Source organism: Gorilla gorilla, chromosome 3 (assembly GCF_029281585.2).
Source record: "Gorilla gorilla gorilla isolate KB3781 chromosome 3, NHGRI_mGorGor1-v2.1_pri, whole genome shotgun sequence".
Classification (NCBI taxonomy): Eukaryota; Metazoa; Chordata; class Mammalia; order Primates; family Hominidae; genus Gorilla; species Gorilla gorilla.
In genome coordinates this window covers 107086275-107112078 of record NC_073227.2, presented here as the reverse complement: position 1 = coordinate 107112078, position 25804 = coordinate 107086275, and the positions used below count along the sequence as shown (strand labels likewise).

Sequence of the window (25804 nt, the reverse complement as noted above, 5' to 3'; positions counted from 1 at the left end):
TTTATTTTGAGCCTATGCACGTCATTGCACATGAGATGGGTCTCCTGAATACAGCACACCAATGGGTCTTGACTCTTTATCCAATTTGCCAGTCTGTGTCTTTTAATTGGGGCATTTAGCCCATACACACTTAAGGTTAATATTGTTATGTGTGAATTTGATCTTGTCATTATGATGTTAGCTTGTTATTTTGCCTGTTAATTGATGCAGTTTCTTCACAGCATCGATAGTCTTTACCACTTGGCATGTTTTTGCAGTGGCTGGTACTGGATGTTCCTTTCCATGTTTAGTGCTTCCTTCAGGAGCTCTTGTTAGGCAGGCCTGGTGGTGACAAAATCTGTCAGCATTTGCTTGTCTGCAAAGGATTTTATTTCTCCTTCACTTATGAAGCTTAGTTTGGCTGGATATGAGATTCTGAGTTGAACATTCTTTTCTTTAAGAATGTTGAATATTGGCCTCCACTCTCTTCTGGCTTGTAGGCTTTCTGCTGAGAGATCGCTGTTATTCTGATGGGCTTCCCTTTGTGGGCAACCTGACCTTTCTCTCTGGCTGCACTTAACATTTTTTCCTTCATTGCACCCTTGGTGAATCTGACAATTATGTGTCTTGGGGTTGCTCTTTTCAAGGAGTATCTTTGTGGTGTTTTCTATATTTCCTGAATTTGAATGTTGGCCTGCCTTGCTAGGTTAGTGAAGTTCTCCTGGATAGTATCCTGAAGAGTGTTTTCTAAATTGGTTCCATTCTGCCCATCCTTTCTGGTACACCAATCAAATGTAGATTTGGTCTTTTCACACAGTCCCATATTTCTAAGAGCGTTTGTTCATTTCATTTCACTCTTTTTTCTCTAATCTTGTCTTCTTGCTTTATTTCATTAATTTGATCTTCAATCACTGATATCCTTTCTTCTACTTGATCGAATTGGCGATTGAAGCTTGTGCATGCGTCATGAAGTTCTTGTGCTGTGGTTTTCAGCTTCATCAGGTCATTTAAGCTCTTCTCTACACTGTTTATTCTAGTTAGCCATTCATCTAACCTTTTTTTCAAGGTTTTTAGCTTTCTTGCAATGTGTTAGAACATGCTCCTTTTGCTTGGGAAAGTTTGTTATTACCGACCTTCTGAAGTCTATTTCTGTCAACTTGTCAAACTCATTCTCTGTCCAGTTTTGTTCCCTTGCTGGCAAGGAGCTGCGATCCTTTGGAGGAGAAGAGGCACTCTATTTTTTGGAATTTTCTGCTTTTCTGCTCTGGTTTCTTCCCATCTTTGTGGTTTTATCTACCTTTGGTCTTAGATGTTGGTGACCTACAGATAGGGTTTTGGTGTGGATGTCCTTTTTGTTGATGTTGATGTTATTCCTTTCTGTTTGTTAGTTTCCCTTCTAACAGGCCCCTCAGCTGCAGGTCTGTTGGAGTTTGCTGGAGGTCCACTCCAGACCCTGTTTGCCTGGGTATCACCAGCAGAGGCTGCAGAACAGCAAATATTGCTGCCTGATCCTTCCTCTGGAAGCTTCGTCCCAGAGGGACACCTGCCTGTTTGAGGTGTCTGTCGGCCCCTACTGGGAGGTGTCTCCCAGTCAGGCTACACAGGGATCAGGGACCCACTTGAGGAGGCAGTCTGTCCATTCTTAGAGTTCGAACGCCATGCTGGGAGAACCATTGCTCTCTTCAGAGTTGTCAGACAGGGACATTTAAGTCTGGAGAAGCTGTCTGCTTCCTTTTGTTCTGCTCTGCCCTGCCCCCAGAGGTGGAATCTAGAGAGGCAGTAGGCCTTGCTGAGTTGCGGTGGGCTCTGCCCTGTTCAAGCTTCCCGGCTGCTTTGTTTACACTGTGAGCTACTCAAGCCTCAGCAATCGTGGATGCCCCCCACTGGTCAAGCTGCAGTGTCACAGGTTGATCTCAGACTGCTGCGCTGGCAGTGAGCAAGGCTCTGTGGGCTTGGGACCCACTGAGCCAGACATGGGATGGTATCTCCTGGTCTGCTGGTTGCTGGGACTGTGGGAAAAGCACAGTGTTTGGTCAGGGGTGTACCATTTCTCCAGGTACAGTCTGTCATGGCTTTGCCTGGCTAGGAAAGGGAAGTCCCCTGACCCCTTGTGCTTCCCGTGTGAGGCGACGCCCCACCCTGCTTCAGCCCGCCCTCCGTAGGTTGCACCCACTGTCCAACGAGTCCCATTGAGATGAACCAGGCACCTCAGTTGGAAATGCAGAAATCACCTGTCTTCTGCGTCGATTTTGTTGGGAGTGGCAGACCGGAGTTGTTCCTATTCAGTCATTTTGGAAGCGACCACCCCCAAATTGTATTCTTAAATGGTCAGTAAATTATACAATTGAATCTTTATGAGGACAAATTTTCTTAACAAATAGGAAATTCCCTTGAAGGCCCTGTCTACTTTTATAATCTCCCCTTTACCCAGTGGCTTCAAATTCATGGGTCTTTCAGTTCTTCAAAATCACTCATCTCTTCCTACCACAAAGCCCTTCTGATGGTGAATCCTTACTAAAAAATTCAGCATTGTGTCTTCTCCTCCTGAAGATATTTTCTATCCACCCAATCTAAAGCAGGTTTCCTTGGTTATTCTTTGTGTGTGTGTGTGTGTGTGTGTGTGTGTGTGTGTGGCACTTAAAAACAACAAACAAACTTCACAGACCTTAACACAACTTGTAATTACATATTTATTTGTGTGTTTGATTTTTTCTCCTTTCCTCTCCATCATTAAGCTCTACCAAGGCAGGAATCATGTCAATCTGTTCACCACTGTGTGCCCACACACACTTATGTCTGTGACATAGGTTATTTCATCAATTTAATAAAAATGACACCTGTAATATGACCTTTCAGTTACAGACTTTGTAGAGTTAAAAAGTACCATAATTAAATTACCCTGATAATAATTTCAATTTAGTTGATGTAAATGTAGAACTTCTACAGTAGAAGAAAAAAGGTTTTAATCCACTGTCAACTAAAAGGAAACTCATCTCTTTTGAGAAGCTGCTCATTTTAGTCTGGATTAAAATTTTTTTCCAACTAAAGTCATTTGGATTTCTTATTCCCCATTACAATCCTGGTCTAAGAATATAGTATGTGTATAATGATTTTAGAAAGTACAAAGCCTTTTATAAGAGTCAAGTGCTATTATAAATATGAAAATTTTAATGACACAATTATTAAATGAAAATGGTGAGGTAAAGCTCAATTAGAAATAAGTTACAGTGGGGCAACCTGCTTGGGTCCCCTTCCACACTGTGGAAGCTTTGTTCTTTTGCCCTTCACAATAAATCTTGCTGTTGCTCAAAAAAAAAAAAAAAAAAGAAGCTACAGTGATACCTGTATTAACCAATTACCACTATTTTTGTAAAGTTCACTTGTGTATGGGGAAGGGTTGCATTAAGAAGATTGTCCTTCAGTTTCTTGTCACTATGGACTGAAGGACCTTTGGAAGAGGAGGCAGCTGTGTTACTGCCTCAATGAATATATTTAAGATTTTTTTTTATCATGGTCAGCCCCTTTGAAGGTTATTTTACAATCCTAGTGCTCAAGGAATCCAGATCCAGTAACTTGAGAGTAGAGGAGATATCTCCTAGATCTACGACGAACTACCTAATTTGTAGCGCCAAGAGTCACATGCAAATAAGGTATCTCTTGTTAAAAACTTACTAAGAACTTCAAGTTGGTGATAGCACAGCACTATAGCATATTAGAAGTAGGAGGCTCTTACAAGCACAGGGTTCTGTGTGATTGCACTGGTTGAATGCCCATAAAGCCAGTCCTGAGATCCAACCAGTCAAGCAGGATTATCCTCAGGTGATGTAGAGTCACTAAAAGTTTTTGCCTTGTTTTTGCTTAAGAAATTAAAAACACTACATAACAAGACTACGCTTGAAGAAATTAAAGCCATTAAAAAATAACCAGAATTAGAAAGCATATTGATCCATTTCAGTGGCAAGAGATGTGGAAAGATCAAATTCCTTGGCATGGCATGTAAGTCACTTCATGAACTAATACCTTGCCTATCTTTTTAGGTTTAGCTTTCAAGACACCCTGTGATACCCTACTCGCAATGACTTAGTGTCCTGAATGTTCCAGGCTCATCTATGCCTTCATTCCTCTGCTAAAGCAGCTCCACGGTATGTATGGAATGCTCTTTCCTAGCTTAACTATCAAATACCTTTAAGATGCTAATTCTTTAGAAAGCTTTAATAACTTTATCCACCTACTCCTGTGTAGCCCCTACCATTTCCCCCCTTCTTTGTAGGTCCCACTGAACTCCATATAAACATTTAACAGAATATGTTTCTATAGCTTTTTAAAAATTATTTACTTTTTTACATGTGTACTTCCCTCAAGTTGACTACTAGACTGGACAAGCAAATTTAGGACAGAAACCCTAACACCTCTTCTTACCCTATTATCCCCAGCAAAATTAGTCAGATGAGTTCAATAGCTGAATGGTTTTGAAACTGTAGACAATAATTTATAGTAATGTATACGATTAGCATTCATTCTTTCATTCTTAAATAAGACACAGGCATTGACCTGAAGTACTTCACTAACAGGTACTAAAGAGTATAATTACAATACTGAATAAGAAATACAATGAATGTATAAATAGCTATCAGAGGTATAATCTTCTATAAGAAGATATTCCTATACTTTTGTAATACCAATGGTTAGCATCTTAACTTTTGGCACATGATAAAACTTTCAAAGTTACAGAATATACTGTTAGAACCAATTCAGTAAATAATATACAATTTGTTTAGGGTGATTTCAAGCACTTACAAAAGATTATTGTCATAAGTTCTAAATAATTTTTAAAACTAGCCAGTTCTAAAATGTAGGTAATATTCTAGAAATACAAGATGAAACAGAAAACTTTTCCAGAATACTAGCTTGGTCTTCTTTTCAGCTAGGGGAGATTAGTCATATTTGCAAATTTTAAATTTGTCTGCTTATGAATATAATTGCCATAGTGATTTAAACATGTTCCTAGAATTAGATACAAATAAAATTTTTAAATGTTTTAATCTAAGATCCCTGTTACTCCTTTCCTAAATTTGTTCCCTCACTTTCTTTGCTTTGTTTACCATTATTTAAAACAGATTCTAAAGCAGAAGTCCCATTTATTCAGGAAGCACTAATTTATCCAGCCCAAAATGTATTCTCAATGCATGTATTTGCAGGATCTATCTGTACTCCAGTGGCAAGACAATTACATAGTTCCTAATAATTTGTTTCCTCTTATTGATAAGAAATCTAAAATTCATCAACAGATGGCCAATTTAATAAATTATGGTATAACCTTACAATAAAATAATAGGAAGGCTTTAAAAAGTATGAGGCAAATTTATACGTCTCACATGGAAAGAGGGTAATGATTGTTAAGTGAAAACCAAATTCAGAACCATGTGATAAAACGTATATTAAAAAATTATGTATGTATACAAATATTTATGTTTTGATATGCACAGTGGAAAGGTAGAAATCAAAATTTTTAACAATAGCTACCTCAGATGAATAAGACAAATATGTTTTTAAAAAGGGACTTTTTTTTTTTTTTTGAGATAGAATCTCGCTCTTGTTGCCCAGGCTGGAGGGCAATGGCGTGATTTCGGCTCACCGCAACCTCCGTCTGCCAGGTTCAAGGGAATCTCCTGCCTCAGCCTCCCGAGTAGCTGGGATTACAGGCATGTACCACCTTGCCCGGCTAATTTTGTATTTTTAGTAGAGACGGGGTTTCTCCATGTTGGCCAGGCTGGTCTTGAACTCCCAACCTCAGGTGATCCGCTTACCTTGGCCTCCCAGAGTGCTGGGATTACAGGCGTGAGCCACCATGCCCGGCTAGGACTTAAAGTTTTGAAGATTCTGTTGGAAACTTTTTTACAATAAGGATGTAATATTTTCATAATGAAAATAATAAAAAAAAGATTGAAAGAAGTTTTCTGCCATAAAACAGTCATAGCTCAGTATAAATGAGAATCTATATTAACAAGCTTTCCTTACTTTTTTAAAAGAAAAAGCATGTGACATGACTTTTTTTTTTTTGAGACTGAGTCTCGCTCCATTGCCCAGGCTGGAGTGCAACGGCATGATCTCTGCTCAATGCAACCTCTGCCTCTTGGGTCAAGTGATTCTCCTGCCTCAGCCTCCCGAGGGGCTGGGAATACAGGCGTGCGCCACCACATCTGGCTAATTTTTTATATTTTTGGCAGAGACAGGGTTTCACCATGTTGGCCAGGCTGGTCTTGAACTCCTGACCTCAAGTGATCTGCCCTCCTCGGCCTTCCAAAAGTGCTGGGATTACCGCCATGAGCCAACGCGCCCGGCCTACATCACATTTCTGAAATGGCAATTAAAGATTTTTATTTTCTTAGTTAAAAGACATTACAACATACATTTTAAGGGGCATTTTAATATTACTATTAAATATTAATAAAAATGTGATAAAGTCATGACTTAAAATGTTCAGAAAATCTTCTCTAAAGAGCCTATTTTTACTATAATTATTAATATTCCGATTATATGAAAGAACATCTTAAGAAAAACCACTAGCGAATGCCACATTTTGAGATATCTAATATTTGTATGATTATTCTTGTAGCTTGAGAAATACATACTTATCAGCCGTAAGCTTCCTTGTATATATACACATTATTTGTAAATATTTAATGAACAGTCATGTATGGATGAGATTGTGTGTAAGTATAAGCATGCATGATAACTAGTGTAAGAACATTCAAACCGGCACAGTTTTAATAATTTTGAAGATATGAAGTAGGAAGACTAAGAAGGATAATGAGGAGAATTATCCCAGAATATTAAGCAAGGTCAGATTTGTATACATAGGGTGATGCTGAGCTTGAAGAACCTTAAATATAATTTATCTACTATTTCATGCTTTTCCTTAGCCTAATATCCCAGAAGATCCTAAGTTTTAAGGTTTTAAAGAATAATTTATAAAGTTTAGCATTACATTTTTGAAAACTAATTTTTTTTCTATTTTTTTTAATTTGAGAAAATTTGTGTAATGATTCTTTCACTAGAATAGGATGACACTTTAACGTAACACATGAAATTAATCTCCGTTTTCCTCCTAAATTTAATTTTTGAGTAAAACAGAAATAATCTCTGATTATTTCACCTTCTGGGTTAAACCCATAATTGTAACAAGCTGTCATATCCTAGGTTGTTTAGGTATTATTGTTACCTCAGTAAAATACTCAGGTAAAGGTGAACCATCGCAGTCTGTATCTTCTGTTCTCTCTTCTGATAACTTCCCATTCATCTTTAATGTACCTGAGAGAGGAATATATAGGCCAAGAGGAATTTATAAAACTACTGAGGAAGTAGAAAAGTTTTCATTTGCCTGCAAAAGAAGGCAGTGTATAAACCAATACCCATAAATAGTTTCAACGTTTTAACTAGAAAAGTTAGGAAGAAATGATCAAGTACATATTGGTATAAAATTTCTGGTTAAAATTATCTACTAAAATTAAAATGAGAATGGCTGGGGGAAAATGTTTGGACTAACCCTACTAGAAGTAAAAGCCATGATATAAATGATACATTTGGAGACCTCACTAATAAGGTAACCCACTTACAAATATGGAAAATAAAAAAAATAGGAGATAACAAATTCTATTTTGTTTCTGAAATATTACACATGAATGAGGAACAGAGGAAGAACTAATGCATTACATATTTACTCAAAAAATGCTCCTTAGAGACGTTCTTGTACTCCATAGTATACCAATTTATTCATCTGGTTCATGTACCTGGACCACAGGAGTTTCCTGCTGCATTATTTTCGTTTAAAAGATTCTGGGCTTCCTCATCCACAACATCGAGCAGAGACTGGATAACTTCAGCTTCTTGGGAATCATCATAAATGTCATCTTCTTGTATATAAGATTCTTGAAAAATAATAATTTACATGGGGTTTTACTTTAAAAATATTGACACGAGAAAGGAACAACGTGTTAAATAGAATTTGCTAGGTGCTTTCAAATTTTAAGTAACCAATTTTAAAAGTAGCAATGACTGGAAAAGTAGTTTACACTAATGTGATCCAGTCATTTTTAGTTCTAAAACTACCCTGGCTGCTATGATGGAAGACCACACAAATGCAAATTACAAAGAATAAACTAAAATCAATGTTGGTGATATGGCTTTTCACAAGGCATTAATAATTTAATGTTTATTTTCTTAAATTAAATGACTCTCAATGTATTAATTTATGAAAGAAACAAAGTTATGTTACAATGATTAAGGATATAATAGATCAGACAAAACATCCTCAAGACACTTTTTCTAAACTATTAGGTAGCCTGTGAATTGCTACTTCACAAAATACAAGAAACACTGTAAAACACAGCAGCTATCTTTTCAACCATTTAAAAAAAATTAGTCTCAGAGACGAGAATGAATACTGGGACATTTGTATATTGTTCTTTTGTTTATTTGACCAATAATCTTTCCCTTTAAAGCTACAGTAACATATAAAGCAAAGAAAAGACGATACTTTTTTTTTTTAATTATCTGAATTATTAGGGCATTTAGAGTAATTAGATGACTGATTTGGAAAACTACCTTTGGACAGAGTCAAGTTTGGTGATCCCTTTATCTGATAAGTAGAACATTTTCCTTTGGGGTACGATATTTCATTTATTTCTTCCCCAGCAACCTAAAGCATAAAACCAAAGCAAATCATCAGATAGTATTTTACTAACTTCCAGGATCGGAGGACTGCACATTGTCTCTCTCCTCTTCTTTCTTAGTACAAGATCTATTTTACATCTCTCCACCTTAGATCAGTGTTTGAAGGAAATATCAGTGCAATTAAATGTGCACAGGGCATGGGGCTTCCCATCATTAAATAAATCTGGAAACACTAGGTGAAACAACATTAACTCAAAATTTTTATTCCAGGAATTTTCACAGTCCTTGCTAATATAAACTTTGAGTTGCTAAAAGATAACTCTATTACGTAGTACTTCTTAAAATATCTGACTGTAGACATCTCTTTTTTGAAGCAATTTTATAAGACTTGTCTTTCATACAATTTAAAAAAAGTTTAATAGGACTATTAAAGCTTAGAAGTTGAGGGAAAGAGAAAATACCAACTTTTCAAGTACTTGTGAGTCTATTACATGGATATAGTCTCCAATTTAGTGACCTGATAATCTATTAGGTATAAAGATTTTCAAATCTAGTCTAAGTCTCATATAAATTTAAGAAAAACAATGAATTCATAACAATAGAATAATTATTGAATAGAATGTAAATTTTGAATGCAATGTTCAACTGTAAAGCACTTCATGGAGCATAGCCTATCAAAAGAAAAATGACTTGAAAAAATGCAAAAATAAATGCTTGGAATAAATTAAAATAATTTTATACAAATAAAAGGTTGTGCTTTGCTCTCAAGGTTTCACTCATTCTATTAAGATAAAAAGTACACATGGTAGATGCAATAGAATTTTAAAAAATAAATAGTGGTAATATAATATCAAAAAGCATCACTGGATTATGAAACTCCATTCTCAATGAGAAATTAATAGTATAGATATTAGCATTCAAGGACAGAGTATTGTTTGGGAGACTTCCTGGAAGATTTTAACTCCAACAAAAAAATGCTGGTAGCCATGAACAGCAAAAGTCCTGGTTTCTAGGGTTTTATGTTAATTTCACAAAAACTCAACTCTTCTTTCTTTCAACAACATACTGATTACTTAAAAAGAAGAGCACTATACAGTGTGAATATTACTAGAAATACACGAAAATTCAGTTGCTTTGGCTATGTGAAATTGAAGACGTTCTGAATAAACAGAGAATAGTGAGTGTTGCTGTAGCTCAATTTCAACACATACAAATAACAAAAAATTTTTGTTTTTGTGTCTCAATCATTACTACCTTAAAATGTTCTGCTGTAATTATCGTTTCATGGCTTGCTAGACCAAATCACAAGTTTGAGACAACATAATGAAATGAAAGGTGTAGAATTTTGGAATTCTGGTCATGAAATTATTTTTCTCCTCCCACACTAAAGCCAGCTCATGTTGACATAATAAGACTTTCAGATTAATAAAAGAGCAATCCCTCAGCACTGTATTTTACATGGAAAGCCATTCCATATTGAAGTTCAGAACATATTGTATGGGATGCATGTGGAATAAAACAATTCCATGAAATGAAGATCCAGCTCTGATCACTGTAGAAATGTATATTACATACCAGGAAGAAAACCACAAAAAGGGATGTTAGCCAAATGGGCATAAAAGTAGACTTAAGAAGAGCATGAAATGGAATTTAACTATGTATTAGTTTTGTTAAGTCATCCCTAGATTTCTCTGTGCTAATCTTAAATGATTAAAGCTCTCTCATTTAATCATTTGGTAAAGCATTTTCTAAGTCTTTCAAAAGCAAGTAAACCTATTTTTTATTTATTTATTTTTTTGCTACTTCTGTTTTTTCCTCACTGATTGCACAGATTTGAACTTGAAGGTTACTACTCGCCAAAAATAGCCCAAAGGAACAATTCCACTCTTAATTATATTATTCTTCTCTTCCCATGGTCTAAGAGACAATCAAAAGAATTTTACACATTAATAAGAAAAATCTCCGCACTAAAGTTATCTATTTAACTGGTTAGTGTATTTAAAAGCTGAGTGTGTGCCAAATGATGTACGGTTACCTACGTGAGGCTCTATGTTGTATGATTTACTTAGCAAGGCCTATTAATTCAGTAAAATATAGCCTTACTATTAATATGAATATCTAAAGAAGACAAATATTTAAATATGAAATTAGTTTGGTTCAAAACACAAACATGCGGTTCCTCAGATAAGGAGGTATGACATGAAAGAGGGTGGGCTTTTTCTTACCGTGGAGAATGAATCATTAGGAGTGAGGGCAGGCTGGCTGCAAGACCCCACACTGTAGGAACCTGAAAGGACAATATAGGAAGTAAGGGGATGAGCCAATCCAAACCACAAGAGGGACATCAAAATAATTAAAGAAAACTCACATTTCTGGGATGTTGTTATTTTTATTAGTACACAAAAATAATTCATATTACAAAATGATTAAAAACCAAATAAATGGAATAATATTTGATTCCAAACCTCTAATATTTTTGGGTTTATCCCAAGGAAAAAGCTAATTTCTTTTTCTTTTTTTTTTTTTTCAGAGAGTCATGCTCTGTTGCCAGGCTGGAGTGCAGTGGTGCGATCTCGGCTCACTGCAACCTCTGACTCCCTGGTTCAAGCGATTCTCCTGCCTCAGCCTCCCAAGTATTTGGGATTACAGGTGTGCGCCACCATGCCCAGCTAATTTTCGTATTTTTAGTAGAGACGGGGTTTCACCATGTTGGCCAGGATGGTCTTGATCTCCTGACCTCGTGATCTGCCCGCCTCGGCCTCGCAAAGTGCTGGGATTACAGGTGTGAGGAAAAAGCTAATTTCTTAAAAGAAAATAGTTCACATCAAAGCTCAGTTTGGGCTGAATGGTTCATGTGAGACACTGATTATAATTTTTCACACTGAATGGGTGAGCCATCACAGGTGCTTAACTATGTTCACTTTACTATTTAAAAGAAGGTAGTAAGCTTTTTAAAGTCTGATTTCAAAAAGACTATCAATTCAACACAGGAAAATAAATTATGGATAAAACAGAAAAGAACTTTTAATGTATTTTCAAACCAAATGTTAATTTTAATTCTTAGCTATCATTACAAAAATTCAGTATATTAAAAAAGGAGATTATATTTCACTTACAGCTAAAACATCACATATTTAAACATAACTTCATTCATTAAATTATATTTTCAAGAGACTGAGAAAAATACGGTAGAGTTTGGAAAACTTTATAAGAAAACAAAGAAAGAAACAAATATGGGTAAGTACATTTAAGAACCTCTATTTGGGAATGACCCTGAAATAATTCTGCCTAGAAAGATAAAAGTTGAGATGGAATTTTTATAGACAAGTCTTTAGAATTCTGTGGATGATGTTACAAAGAGTCCAAGAATGGATTTTAATATTCCTTGCAAGAAAAATATTATTAAACTTCTAAGAAAAATGAAAAAGTATACCAATAATACACCACCGGTTCAAAATAATCATATTGGCAGAGTATGAAACATAATAGTTGTAATCTCTTTCTCCTGTTCCCCTAAATGCTTCCTTCCCCTGTTTGTCCCGCATAACCACTGAGCTGCTGTCACTATAATTTGCATTGTCTACAACTGTGTAATAGAATCATACAGTATGAACTATTTCTTTTATGCTCTGGCTTATTTAATTCAGAACATTTATTCTGAGTTTATTTTAATTATTTTTTTGCTTGTATCAATAATCCATTCCTTTTTATTGCTGTGTAGCTTTTCATTGTTTGGATATATTACAACCAGTTTATCAGTTCAACAGTTTTTGGACATTCGAGTTGTTTCAAATTTTGGCTATTACAAGTAAGTGCTAGAAACATTTCTGTCCAAGTTTTTATGTAGAATATAGGCTTACTTTCTTCAAGTGAACAGCTAGCAGTGGAAAAGCTGGATTATATTTTAGGTGTAAGTTATAATTTTTAAGAAATTGTCAACCTGTTTTCCAAAATGGATGTGCCATTTTACATTCCCATTACCGTAGGAGAGTACAGTAAAATGAATATATCCTTACCATTGCCTTTGGTTGACTTTGGAGCTGAAACAGCAGACCTCTTTGAGCTGGGGACCACTGGAAGATCATTTCTGTGTTGTAAAAAAAGACAACTGTAAATTATCTTGGCACATTGTAGCCTTGACCTCCCAGGCCTAAGCAATCCTCCTGGCCTCAAGCAACGCTCCCACCTCAGCCTCCCAAGGAGCTGGGACCACAGGCATGTGCCACCATGCCCAGCTATTTTTTTGTATTTTTTGTAGAGATGGGGTTTTTTCATGTTGCCCAGGCTGGTCTCGAACTCCTGAGTTCAAGCAATCCACCTGCCTAGGCCTCCCAAAGTGCTGAGATTACAGGTGTGAGCCACCGTGACTGGCCCGGGAGATATTCTTGACCCAAAAAAGATTAAGAATCACTTCTTTACGTAGGTTTTCCCTGGGCTTCAGTTTAACATATCACCCTATTTCCCCTTTTATTTAAAACACTGCTAATATTCATTATCTAATAACTCGGTTCACTGTCACTTAGTCAATAGTTCAAAGACAACTTAGAAATCACAGTTCATTAAGTTTTATATATCTAAAGCCCTTGATACGTGTTTTTCTTTTAAATTAAAGAGAAAATCTAGATGAAATATTTCTGTTCAAAGGATTATAAGAATGGTACCACCCAAAGTACAAAACAGCCAAAAAGATAGCACCTCAGAAATAGAAGATTAGTATGCAATCTTATTGTTGCTGATAATTGAGAGAAGAGGGGAGTTGCCTAAGGTGTACAGTATTGGGAGAGGCAATATACTTAAAGTTCTGAGTACCCCTGTATGTTCTTGCTGACTAGCCCCAAAATGCAAGGTCCTGACCTCTTTTTATCTGGGCCATTTCTTAAGGTTGTATCTGCAGTGTGCAACCATGAAGGATGTGGTAACTTCTCTCCCCCAACAAAAAACAGGCTTTCTTACAGACTGCTACAAAATGGTGGGTTCCCAAGGCTCTTCTCATAGCATTCCTCTCCTATAATACAACCCATTGCACGTGTACAAATCCACAGGCCCACATACATCATTTTTTTTTTTTTTTTTGGAGACGGAGTCTTGCTCTGTCACCCAGGCTGGAGTGCAGTGGCGCTATCTCGGCTCACTGCAAGCTCCACCTCCCGGGTTCACGCCATTCTCCTGCCTCAGCCTCCCGAGTAGCTGGGACTACAGGTGCCTGCCACCACGCCCGGCTAAGATTTTTTGTATTTTTAGTAGAGACGGGGTTTCACCGTAGAGGAAACTGGCATTGCAGTCTGGTGGTATAATGGCTTGTCCACATAAACCAGTACATGTTCATCCTTTAGTGCAAAAAGCCCTAATGGCATGTACCCTATTAAAATTCAGGACATCTCCAATATTATCTCTGTTTTTCTTTGTCATCTTTTTTTTTTTTTTTTTCAAAGAAACATTTTCAAGGTTTGTCCAAAAGAAGGCCATATAGGTTCTTGGCTAGCGGAAGACAATTCAGAACAGCTGTTGCACACTTGGACTATCACCTTCTCCAGGCTGGCAGTTGATATCTTATTTTTTTTCCAACTCATTTTTATTAAAAAAATAAAAAAAAAGCTCCAACTATCAGTTTTACAAAATATCTAAGGGAAACACAAGAGCAAGATGCTGAGGTAAAAAACACCTGAGGTAGCTTTTTCTGTGTGTTTTTCTCGTTAAAAAAATCTGTAAATTTAACGCCCCGGGCCAACAACCTTGGTAAATTTCTACTTTCCTTCACTTTTTTTTTTTTAAAGAAAGAAATCATTTTGCTGAATATTGATGGCTTATACACCAAAATGCAAAAAGACAAAATACATGCTTTCATTGTGGAATTTTTTCTTTGTTTGGTTGATTGGTTGGTTTGATGGGTTCCTGTTTTCCTCTTCCAAAACGCTAGGACAAGTACCATTGACTCTTGTTCTTTTGAGTAACCAAGTGTAAGTTGAAGCTGGTTTGTGTGTTTCGCTTTTGTTCCTTTTGTGTGATGTGATACTCAGAGCACTGCTTTGCCTGGGTGGGCGGGGGGAGGTGCGTCACATACATCATTTTTACGGGACTTGGAAGACGTGGAACTGACACTAATGCCATGCTCATGCTGCTTGCTATGCATTAGTAATAGTCTTTTATCTCTGATTCAGGAGTTTTATGTCTTCTGCCAGCATCCATGTAACAAAGACAGGCTAGCTTATTAGCTTGCAAGTACAGTAAAATCCTAAACCCTTTACAGTTCCCTTTATGGAAGGAAGTCATAAACCAAGGAGTATGAGGAGTCTCTAGAAAGTGGACATACAGATAATTACCACAAGTATACATCACTCCATTATTGCTACCCTATGGACTTTAATAAAAGAGGGTAGATAAACACAATGAAGAGAGAGCTAGAAGAAGAACGAAGGAGAAAATAACTGTGACTACCATGACTGTATTTTTGGTGACTACAGCTAAGATAAAAGCAGAAAGAAAAGAAAATGACTTCAAGGCTGAGCTGAAGAGTGCTCTACTAATTTTGAGGCAAAATATTCAGTTGGACCTAAAGTTAGCAAAAATGTTAATTTTCACAAAAATACTTTCCAGGTTGTTTGAAGACTTCCCTCCCCTCCTAATTAACATTCAAGTAGACCTATGAAAACAATTGTATGCCAATCCAATTTTTAGACATATATGAAGGAATCAAGTCAAAGACTATGTTCAAGGGGAAAAAAAGTACATAATCTAATTTAAAGGTTCAGAAGGAATAAATAAGCTTATCATCAATGATTTGATCAACAAGTTCCCATACTTTAAAAGAAATAATTCACAAACAAAAATGTGAATTTTTCCTTTATATGACTTAAGTCTGTAATCTAGAAAGCCTGGATTCCTGTAAATTGTGGTAGGCAGAATAATCCCCTTCCAAGATGTTTACATTCTAATGATTCTGTTCTAATCCTCAGAACCTCTGAAGATATTACTATTTATATGGCAAAAGAAACCGTATATATGATTAGGTTCAGATTTTGATATGGGGAGGTTATTTTGGATTATCTGGGTGGGCCCATTATAATCACAGAGGTCCTAATAAGTGAAAGAGGGAGGCAGGAAAGTCTGAGTCACAGAAAGAGACGTGGCAACAGAAGCAGAGGGTGCTGCAGTTGCTAGCTTTGAAGATGGAAGTGAGCCATAAACCAAGGTGTATGGGGAGTCTCTAGAGGGTAGAAAATAGATTTTCTCCTGGGACCTACAGAAGGAAAGCAGCCCTGCTGACACCTTGATTTTACCACAGTAAGGCCTATTTTGTATTTCAGACCTTCAGAACGTTAATATAATAAACTTGTGTTGTTTTAAGCCACTAAACTTATAGTAATTTTTTATAATAGCAATAGGAAACTAATACATTTTCTCAATCTGTTTCCATTATAAGTGAAAGAAAAGTTGCTATTAGCATGTTTTATAATGTGAAACTGTTATAAGGTTGAGTAGATGTGGTAGTTCTATGCCTCATGGGTAGCAGGCATGAGGTTCCAGTGGGATTAATCCTATCCCAGCTCTGGGAATGAGCCAGGACTGGCTTAAGCCAATCGATACTGATGGTCCCCAACTTATGATGGTGCAGCTTTATGACACTGTAAAAGTGACATGCATTTGGTAGAAACCATACTTTGAATACTCATACAATCATCCTGTGTTTCATTTCCATTACAGTATTCAATAAATTACATGAGATATTCAACACTTTATTATAAAATAAGCTTTGTGTTAGATGATTTTGTCCAACTGTAGGATAATATAATGTAAGTAATGTAAAACTGTTTATGGTAGGCTAGGCTAGGCTAATAAGCTGTGATGTTTGGTAGGTTGGGTATTTTAAATGTGGTTTTGACTTATGATATTTTCAATTTACCATGGGTTTACTGGGATGTAACCCCACTGTATGAGGAGCATCTGTATATTCTTATCCCTTGCTTCCAACTTAGAGATTGACCTTAATTTAGGCATAACACAATTGGTACACAGTACTTGCTTAAATAGTAGTGATTGGTGAGATTTCTGTTTGAAGATTGCTCTAGGTGATGTGATGTGGTATACAGGTGGGAAGTATGAAAATGATGTAGTCTTTTGAAAACTGATAACAGGGAGGAGGAAATAACTAAAAACAGCAAATAAATTAAGGTAGAGCCCTGATCAGATTTCACCTGATGACCACCCTATCTCTGGACTTCTAAAGTCCAATATAAACCAATAAATCTCGGGCCAGGTAGGGTGGCTCATGCCTGTAATCCCAGCACTTTGGGAGGCCAAGGCGGGTGGATCACCTGAGGTCAGGAGTTCGAGACCAGCCTGGCCAACATGGTGAAACCCCGTCTCTATTAAAAATACAAAAATTAGCCTGGCGTGGTGGCGGGTGCCTGTAATCCCAGCTACCTGGGAGGCTGAGGCAGGAGATCCGCTTGAATCTGGGAGGCGGAGGTTGCAGTGAGCCAAGATTGCACCACCACACTCCAGCCTGGGCAACAAGAGTGAAACTGTCTAAAAAAGAAAAGAAAACAAAACAAAACAAAAAAAAACTCCCAATAAATTCCCTTTCTTGTTTAAACAAAAGTTGAGTTTTATTTTCTATTACTTGCAAGTGAAAACATCCTCACTGATAAATGTGGTAACCATTCTATTATTCACTTAGTGTTCTCAAAATCGCCTATCAAGAAGTCTGTTTTAAATTTATTAAGTCCTGCCAATTTAGTCTATGAATTACTAATTCAGTAATATATTTTCAGAGAATGAAGTATAATCAATGACCTGAAATGCACACACACGCACAATCAAAACTCATAAATAATTGCAGAGTACCTTGTTGCTTTCAATACCAATGAAGGAAGTGACATGTCTAATGCTCTGTTAACTTCCTCCAAGGTCATTCCTTGTGTGCTGACTCCGTTCACATAATGGATGACATCTAATAGCTGGAGATTACCCTCAATGGCTGCGACGGACCTTGGATTAATATCACTAATATATACCACTTGATAAAGGCTGTCATGACCTCCACATAAGGAAAAACCTTGAAATAATAGAAAATATTTGTTTTCTCAGTCATAAAAGTACTTACTCTTAAGCTAACCAAGAAAATCATATTGTACAAAGTTTGACTTTTCATTACCCAACTCCTCTTTGTTGCATGTTAGTGTTATGTCCGGTAGCAAATGAGGCAACATTGGTATTCTGGGTAATTCTAGAACTCGTCCAATAACTAATCTGACTGTTTTGGATGCAGCCCGGAGCAGATTAACTGCATCTGTATGAGTCATATTAGTAACATCCGTATCATTAACCTACAAAAACAAGAAAGGGGCATGTGAAGATCACAATTTTTAGAAAAGAGAAGCTAAATTGCCAAGAAAATACAATAATCCTCCTAATTTATAATATATATTAGCTAGTAAGAGATTCACAACAGTGATCTCTAATTTATTGGTCATCCCCTTTATTATGGAAATCATAGGCACAACGATCAAGCTATTACAATGAAATAATGTTAAATCCCTAACAAATGTATCATTATTTTGCTAATCTAGGAAATTCATCCTCTAAGTAATTTAAACTTTCTGTCCTTGAGACCTAAGATAGCTTGTTTTATGCCTTACTGAGATTAAAGGGACTTTCAAATTTGTAAATGACAAGTTAATGGGTGCAGCACACCAACACGGTACATGTATACATATGTAACAAACCTGCACATTGTGCACATGTACCCTAGAACTTAAAGTATAGTAAAAAAAATATATATATATAAAATAATTTCCCAAACTGTTAACGATATGAAGGCCTTTACTTTTAAGTGGTGGAAACAGAAAGCATAAACCGAATAGATAAATACAGTATTACAATAATTCAGTCTTCTTTTTCTGGCTTGCTCTTTGTCTACATTTACACAAATAATCCATTCCTCTTAAATGTCTCACCTTTATGAGCCGGTCCCCAGGTTTTAGCCTTCCATCACTTTTGGCTGGATCCTGTATGACATCATGAACATAACAACCAATTCTCTGATTGCCTTTGGTTACTGTAAATCCCAGGCTTCCTTTTTCTGATTTAATTAGGGTAATGAGGAGTTCTACTTCCTAAGGGAAAAAAGCAGTAATACTTTTAGGTTGTCTATTCTGCACTATAGACAAACAGAAAGATGACTATTATTTCCCTTAACAGAGGAGAAAGTCAAACCTTAAAAGGTTACTTAACTTGTCCAAGTGAAGAAGTCAAGTCTGTCTGACTCTAGACAGTCTATCTGATTCTAGACAGACTGTCCCCCCACTGCATCCCACGTAAAAGTTATGTTTAAGCACAACATTATGTTTGTCTAGAGACAGCAGAGACAGAATTTACTCCTGCTTTCTTTCTCACATTTTTAGGATAAATAAGGACACAATAGTGGTTATACTTTGATGATCAAAAAATACCTTCTGGAGGAAAGGTTCAGAAAAAAAATTCATATATTTCTAAACAAATGCAAAGAGCCATATATTTCTAAACAGATGCAAAGAGCCACAGAAAAGCTTTTTTTTGGTAAAAATATGAAGTCTTCCGGTGATTATCACAATCTTATTAATTTTGTTGTATAAATAAAATATACTTTTAAAAGATTTCAAATGAGACACGGAGGTTGTTTACAAGGGTGAAAGATTTCTAAGAAAAATTAAAGATTATTTTTATTCTATTGCTAAGAATGAAACTGAAGATGTAGATGCTGCACACCCCTCATCTCCAATACACACATGCACAATTATAGGCAAAAAAAAAAAAGGGGTACCTGGAAACTTAGCTTCAAAATGTTAACAGTTTTGGGGTAATCAGATTATAGTGGCTTTAATCTTCTCCTCTGTTTAATAATTTTTCTACAATAAACATTTATTACTTGGATAATAAAAGCAGTATTTAAAAAGGCTAACTTTCAATCAATGTAAAGGATATTATACTTGGAAATTTTGTTTCTAAATCTTATTTGTAGGTTTAGAAGTTCTAGGACTATTATTACAATGTAAAGGATTCCATCTGAGCACACAAAAAAAGTGTGGAGGAGAAAAAAAAATTACATTCAAACTTGGTTAAAAATCAAATAGGTAACTCATCAGAATTTGAGAAGCAGACAAAAATAATATTTACTAAGGGTCTACTCTGTAGCAGATACTATACTACGTGCTTTACATATGTTATTTCATTTAATCTTCACCACAATCCTGTGAGGTTACTTGCTCCATTTTATAGTCAAAGCTACCAAGGCTCAGAAGAATTAAGTGATTGGTCCATAGGAGTCTGCCAAATTGTAGCAAGTCAGTGGTAGAGTCAGGATTTATACTCAGGTCTTTTTGCCTTATTTCCTAATTTCTCAGCACAGAAACATACCAGATATGTTATCCATTTATTAGACACACATATGAAGCTATTTTAAAGATAGCTTTTTCCCTAAAGGGAAACTTTATGAACATACCTTCTTTTAAAAAACATCGATTTTTTTTTAAATATAGAGAAAACAACTTACCAGTTCAAAGTCTTTAAGGTGATTTTCCAAGTCATTTTTCAAAGGTGTCCAGTTTTCTTGTCTAGTCGGTTCAGAAATGTGATGTATATGATACTTATCCATCGAACTAGAGGAAGCAGATTCTGATTGGGGTTGATAACTCTGCCCAGGAGCCATATCCGGTGGTAGAGGGGAAGGATTACTACAGAGACAAAGAAGTAAGACTATTTTCAAATACATTTCAATGTCAATATGGTTAGTTTGTGCCAGAAACAGAAAACACTTAACAAATATTCATGTCTGATTTTGATTGAGATCCTAGTTACTTTTTGTATGACTCTGGACTATGAATTTACTCCATATCTGTTAAATGTTAAAATTAACAATAATTTATTCTCTGTCTAGGTTTTTATTGTTGTTGTTGTTGAGACAGGGTCTCACTCTGTTGCCCAGGCTGGAGTGCAGTGGTGAAATCTCGGCTCACTGCAGCCTCTGCCTCCCAGGATCAAGTGATTCTCCTGCCACAGCCACCCAAGTAGCTGGGATTACAAGTGTGTGCCACCATGCCCAACTAATTTTTGTATTTTTAGTAGAGATGGGGTTTTGCCATGTTGCCCAGGCTGGTCTCGAACTCCTGAGCTCAGGCAATCTACCTGCCTTGGCCTCCCAAAATGCTGGGATTACAGACGTGAGCCATCGCACCGGCCTAGGTTCTATTTTGATGAAGCTCTTTAAGCCGCATAAAGTCAGCAAGATAGGTTAAATAAAATTCTTTTGATTTCTAGTTGTTAATTCAAAGCTGAAGCTAATGTTATCAGAAGCTTAATGTGTGTTTCAACGTAATAAGGAAAAGAAGAAAGAAGAATAAAAGTCTGACTCCTGTGGTTATTTTGGATAAAATACAAAGGAAAAAAACTTGAACAAATAAAGTTGGATGTGGATAGATACAAAGACATAACCAAAGAGTAAAATGTATGAATAATTATGCAATGTATTGATGTAGTCTTTCTCTTTGTATGCTTCTATGTTTTCAATCATTTCTTCTTTTCCCCATCTTCTTTGTCTTACCTTTTGCAAACTCTCTGCCCTTATCTCCCCTCTATATTTCTGGTCCCTAGTCTCCCACTGTGTTACTGCCTAAATAAGTCTCTTCTGTTTCTGTTTAAGTAGTATGATTAATAGTGAAATACAAATAACTTTCTCAGTTACTAGTAAATATGCTCAAGAGGGAAGAAAGACTCAGGCTGACTGACTAGAGAGCTTATTGGTTTGCTAACTAAAAGTATCAGTCACAATAGCTAGACATTCAATAGAGTCATCCTCTGCCTAACCACTGTGAAGGTCACAGATACATACATTTCATTCTTAGAGAAATGCATGTTGCTGCTACTGCTACTAACAATAACCAGTTGCTTTGAGCGGTTCACATTATATTCATGATACCTGTCCTCAAACTCTGGTTTATTGGGAATTTTCTGAGGATAGTAAAACATGGTACAAATGGTATCTTCTTGACTCTTGGGTGCTTCACGATGACTCTGTGCCTGTGATACCATGTTGCTTAGAGTCTGATGCAAAGCTGAACTCCAGGTCGAATTTGATATGTTTGCTGGAGCTGTCACTAAGTCATCTTCTCCACTCCCACTGCTGTCACTGTAACTGTCTCTTCTGGATGGGGACTTGCACTGTTTTTTGCTTTTGTCTGACATTTCATTTTCATCTGAGCTGGTGCTTTGCTCCACACATGATGGCTGAGAAGAGTCTTTACTGCTGTTTGGAAGTACTTGTGCTGGAGACTGAAGCGGGGTCTGTAATGGACACATTTAAAGAGATTTGTGACCATTCTATGAATTTTAGAAGCATTTATTTGAAAATAAACCATTGAACAACTTTCTACTAAAGTATGCATTGAATTTTCTGATAATAAAAGTTATGTTCACTAGAGAAAATAATATATAAAATAACAGTTAATATTGTACAATTTATACCTTAAGTTAGAACTACAGTAGTATTATATATTTTGTCTCATACTCTCAAAAATTAGGGTTCTATCATAAATATTTTCTTAAGTCCTTAAATATGCTTTAAAACAATTTTAATACCTGTATAATGGTCCAATGGATGGCTATACCTTTATTTCTGCCTTCTCCTTTTATTGGACAGAGTTGTTTCTACCTTTTCATTATTAATAGAAATCCAGAAGAACTTCTTTGTATGTAAATTTTTACCTGAGTTTCTATTACTTTGTAATTTTCTATACTGTCAGAATATAGGCCATTTTTAATAGCCTAATTAAGTATTTCCAAATTGTTTTCTAAAAACTGATACCAACTTATACGCTCATCAAGAGAGTTTCATTCACTTTTTCCTATCTGGTGCCTCAAATCAATGTAGTCCTTTAAAATGCTATTTATAATGCATCTTACAGAAATGTTATTTTCCTATTAAAGAGATTTTTAACCATTGTATTGCAGATGAGGAATAACAGTTTGTGACCTGCTCAACATAATAACTAGTATCAGTGCCCATTAAAATGCCTGAAGTCAGTACTTGATAAATCCTAGTTAAATAAATTGAATAAATTACTTTGTATTATTATATAAATATGGAATACATTCAAAGAAGTTGTCACATACAAGATAACATGCCTACCTAAAACAAGTAGCTAGGTATGAAACCCAGGAGAACAATTCATGATGAAACCACCACAGCTGAATAAGTTAGTTGCTAAGTTGATATTCTATAAAAATGTAAATTACTTTTCATAAGTCTCACCAAAAGCGCAGTATCAATTTCCGGTAGCACACCAGGTGGAGGTCTGCAGAGAAGCAAGAATACTTCTGGAGCAGTTCCCCTGAGAGCAGATATGACTTCCTGGGGGTACCATGAATGACAAATGAAAGTACAGTTAAACCAGCATTATGAAACCATTCTGAAAGGCCAATCCATCTCATCATTAAAAATGCTATACTCCACATGCTAGGGGCTCACCTGCTGAGATAGTCCTTTCAAAGAGGCTCCATTCACTTTCAAGATAACATCTCCTACATCAATTTTTCCACTTTCTGCTGCTGGCTGTCCAGGAAAGAGCTTTTTAACCCTTACTATGCTGGCATTAATTTGCTCCGGTATAAGATTATCTTCTCGAGAAAAACTGAATCCTAGACCTGAGCTATTTTTAAATAATTTTACCTCAAATGTATTTTCTGGAGAAAAAGATATAAAAAAATTTAGATATTATTAACATGCTGTGTTTACATAGGAACATACAAACATATATACTTCTAGACACATTTTAAAAGCCCATTTTCCCATATTTATAGCTCTGTATGTACTTACTACACTCTAATGGTATACTGAAGCTGTATCTTACAGTCTATTTCCATCATTAAGAAATCTTATCAACTAACTGCATGAACTAAGCTGTTTGATTAGGAAGGAGAGTTCTGAAAGTAGGATTCTGAAAATGGAATTATGCATCAAACTTGTGTGTTTTAAAAGACACTATGGTCAGGCACAGTGGCTCATGCCTATAAACCCCAGTACTTTGGGAGGCCGAAGTAGGAGGGTTGCTTGAACCCAGGAGTTTGAGACCAGCCTGGGCAATATAGTGAGATCCAATCTCTACAAAAACAAAACAAAACAGAGTATGATAACAGACAAAAAAAAGGGGAAACTCCACAGAAGGACAGGTATGGGAGAAACTCAGGTATACAGCGTGAGAAAGATGAAAAGAAGAACAAAATAAATGTTAGAGGAGGTTATGTGGAAATAAATTGAAATTGTAATGTTCTGGGCAGGTGTAATTTAACTCAGATAAATTGCAATATTTCAATAAATTTCTTATCAGCTAAATAAATTAAAAGAACAATAACCAGAAAATAATTAAAAAATACATTTAAAGTCTTTGCTCATGGTTGGCTTGGGTGTTTAAAAAAAAAATCTATTTAAAGAAAGAATGATGGGGCTGGGTGTGGTGGCTCACACCTGTAATCCCAGCATTTTGGGAGGCTGAGGAGGGCGGATCACCTGAGGTCAGGAGTTCAAGACCAGTTTGGCCAACATGGTGAAACCCCGTCTGTACTAAAAATACAAAAATTAGCCGCATGTGGCAGTGTGTGCCTATAATCTCAGCTACTCGGGAAGCTGAGGCAGGAGAATAGCTTGAACCCAGGGGCGGAGGTTGCAGTGAGCCAAGATTGCGCCACTGTACTCCAGCCTGGGCAACAGAACGAGACTCTGTTTCAAAAAAAAAAAAAAAAAAAAAAAGATGGAAGAAATAAAGAATAAAGAGCAGTATGATAAAATGAGTACATTAATTTTATTTTCATATTCAGGAAAAAATAATATAGTCTGTGTTATTTTTTCTCGTTATTTTGGGGACTGATTCAGAGTTGCTAACATTTGTGTAAAATAAAACAATGACTGTACACCATCACCATCATTTATAAAGTAAAGGAAATATAAACCTCTTAAGAAGACAGAATCTTAAAGGGTACTGGAAAGCCACTGTCATTCTTAATTTTCTTACTACCAATCAGTGATCTGTCCAAAGGCTAGCATAGTTTGTAACAAAGACCACTTTCTGGGCACTACTAGGTGAATATCTGCCCAGAGTTTGATTCACAGTTCTTAAAATTAAATTAAATAGAAATACAAAAATCTAAGGGTCAAGGTTTCACATGGGTTTGAAGGCATCTCAGCATTTGTTTTTCTTTATTTTTTCACTTACCAAATTCTATTTTGAATTTTACAACAATTTAAAGCATTTTTAAAAGACCATAATCATGCATGACTTTATTATCCAAAGTCTTTCAGACCTTATAAGCTGCAAATATGTTTCTGTCTTTATTCAGTATGGTGCGATGTCAGATTATTATTTGCACTTGACAAGAATAATGAACAAAACTAGGGCATTAACTGTAATCCAACATGTAAAAATCAAATTTTGAATAGGCGAGGAATAATTTAAAGGTGAGATTGTAGTCTCCCAAGGCCTGACCTTCAGTGACAAAGCTGTAGTCTTTGACCTGAGTTGTTTTCTTCACTTTTTCTGGGCCTTGACCTTGGGCATTCTGATCTGAAAGGGTACACTGTGGGGTTACCAGGACATGTTCTTTAGATGTTGGAGATTGTCCCTTTTCTAATAACAGATGAACCACCTGGATAAGTAAAATAGCATTTCATTAATTAAGAAGAATGCTAAGAAAATAGATACATTTTCAGGACTTTGTATAGTTAATGGTATAAAATCATTTAAAGTAACTACCAAATTTGGTCCACCAAATGAAGGGGGAGAAAAAAAAAAATAGAGGAACAAAAGCAAGGGGTTGAAAGTTCCAAAATCAAGTTTTTATTACATTTCTGTATAGAAAGATAAATGATTAAAAAGAATCTATTATAAATATAATACATGTTAGAAATGTATGATAATGGCCAGGTGGAGTGGCTCATGCTGGTAATCCTAACACTTTGGGAGGCCAAGGTGGGCAGATCACCTGAGGTCAGAAGTTGGAGACCAGCCTGGCCAACATGGTGAAACCCCATCTCTACTAAAAATATAAAAATTAGCCAGGTGTCGTGGTGGGCACCTGTAATCCCAGCTACTCGACAGGCCGAGGCAGGAGAATTGCTTGACTCTGG

General features: G+C 36.1%; 1 protein-coding gene across 13 annotated transcripts in view; it reads right to left on the bottom strand.

The window, feature by feature from the left end:
* The window catches only part of PTPN13 (protein tyrosine phosphatase non-receptor type 13), a 222882-nt gene that overhangs the window by 22626 nt on the left and 174452 nt on the right, over positions 1-25804 (bottom strand). For all 13 annotated transcript variants that reach the window (XM_019025698.4, XM_063705403.1, XM_063705405.1 and 10 more), the window contains 13 exons: positions 25164-25323; positions 23153-23367; positions 22937-23035; positions 21605-21969; positions 20183-20363; positions 18609-18767; positions 17807-17978; positions 17497-17707; positions 12669-12739; positions 10878-10939; positions 8584-8677; positions 7770-7907; positions 7202-7290 (listed from right to left, as the gene is read on the bottom strand). In XM_019025698.4, coding sequence (XP_018881243.4) covers positions 7202-7290; positions 7770-7907; positions 8584-8677; positions 10878-10939; positions 12669-12739; positions 17497-17707; positions 17807-17978; positions 18609-18767; positions 20183-20363; positions 21605-21969; positions 22937-23035; positions 23153-23367; positions 25164-25323 — 2016 coding nt within the window. The remainder of the gene's footprint in view (positions 1-7201; positions 7291-7769; positions 7908-8583; positions 8678-10877; positions 10940-12668; positions 12740-17496; positions 17708-17806; positions 17979-18608; positions 18768-20182; positions 20364-21604; positions 21970-22936; positions 23036-23152; positions 23368-25163; positions 25324-25804) is intronic.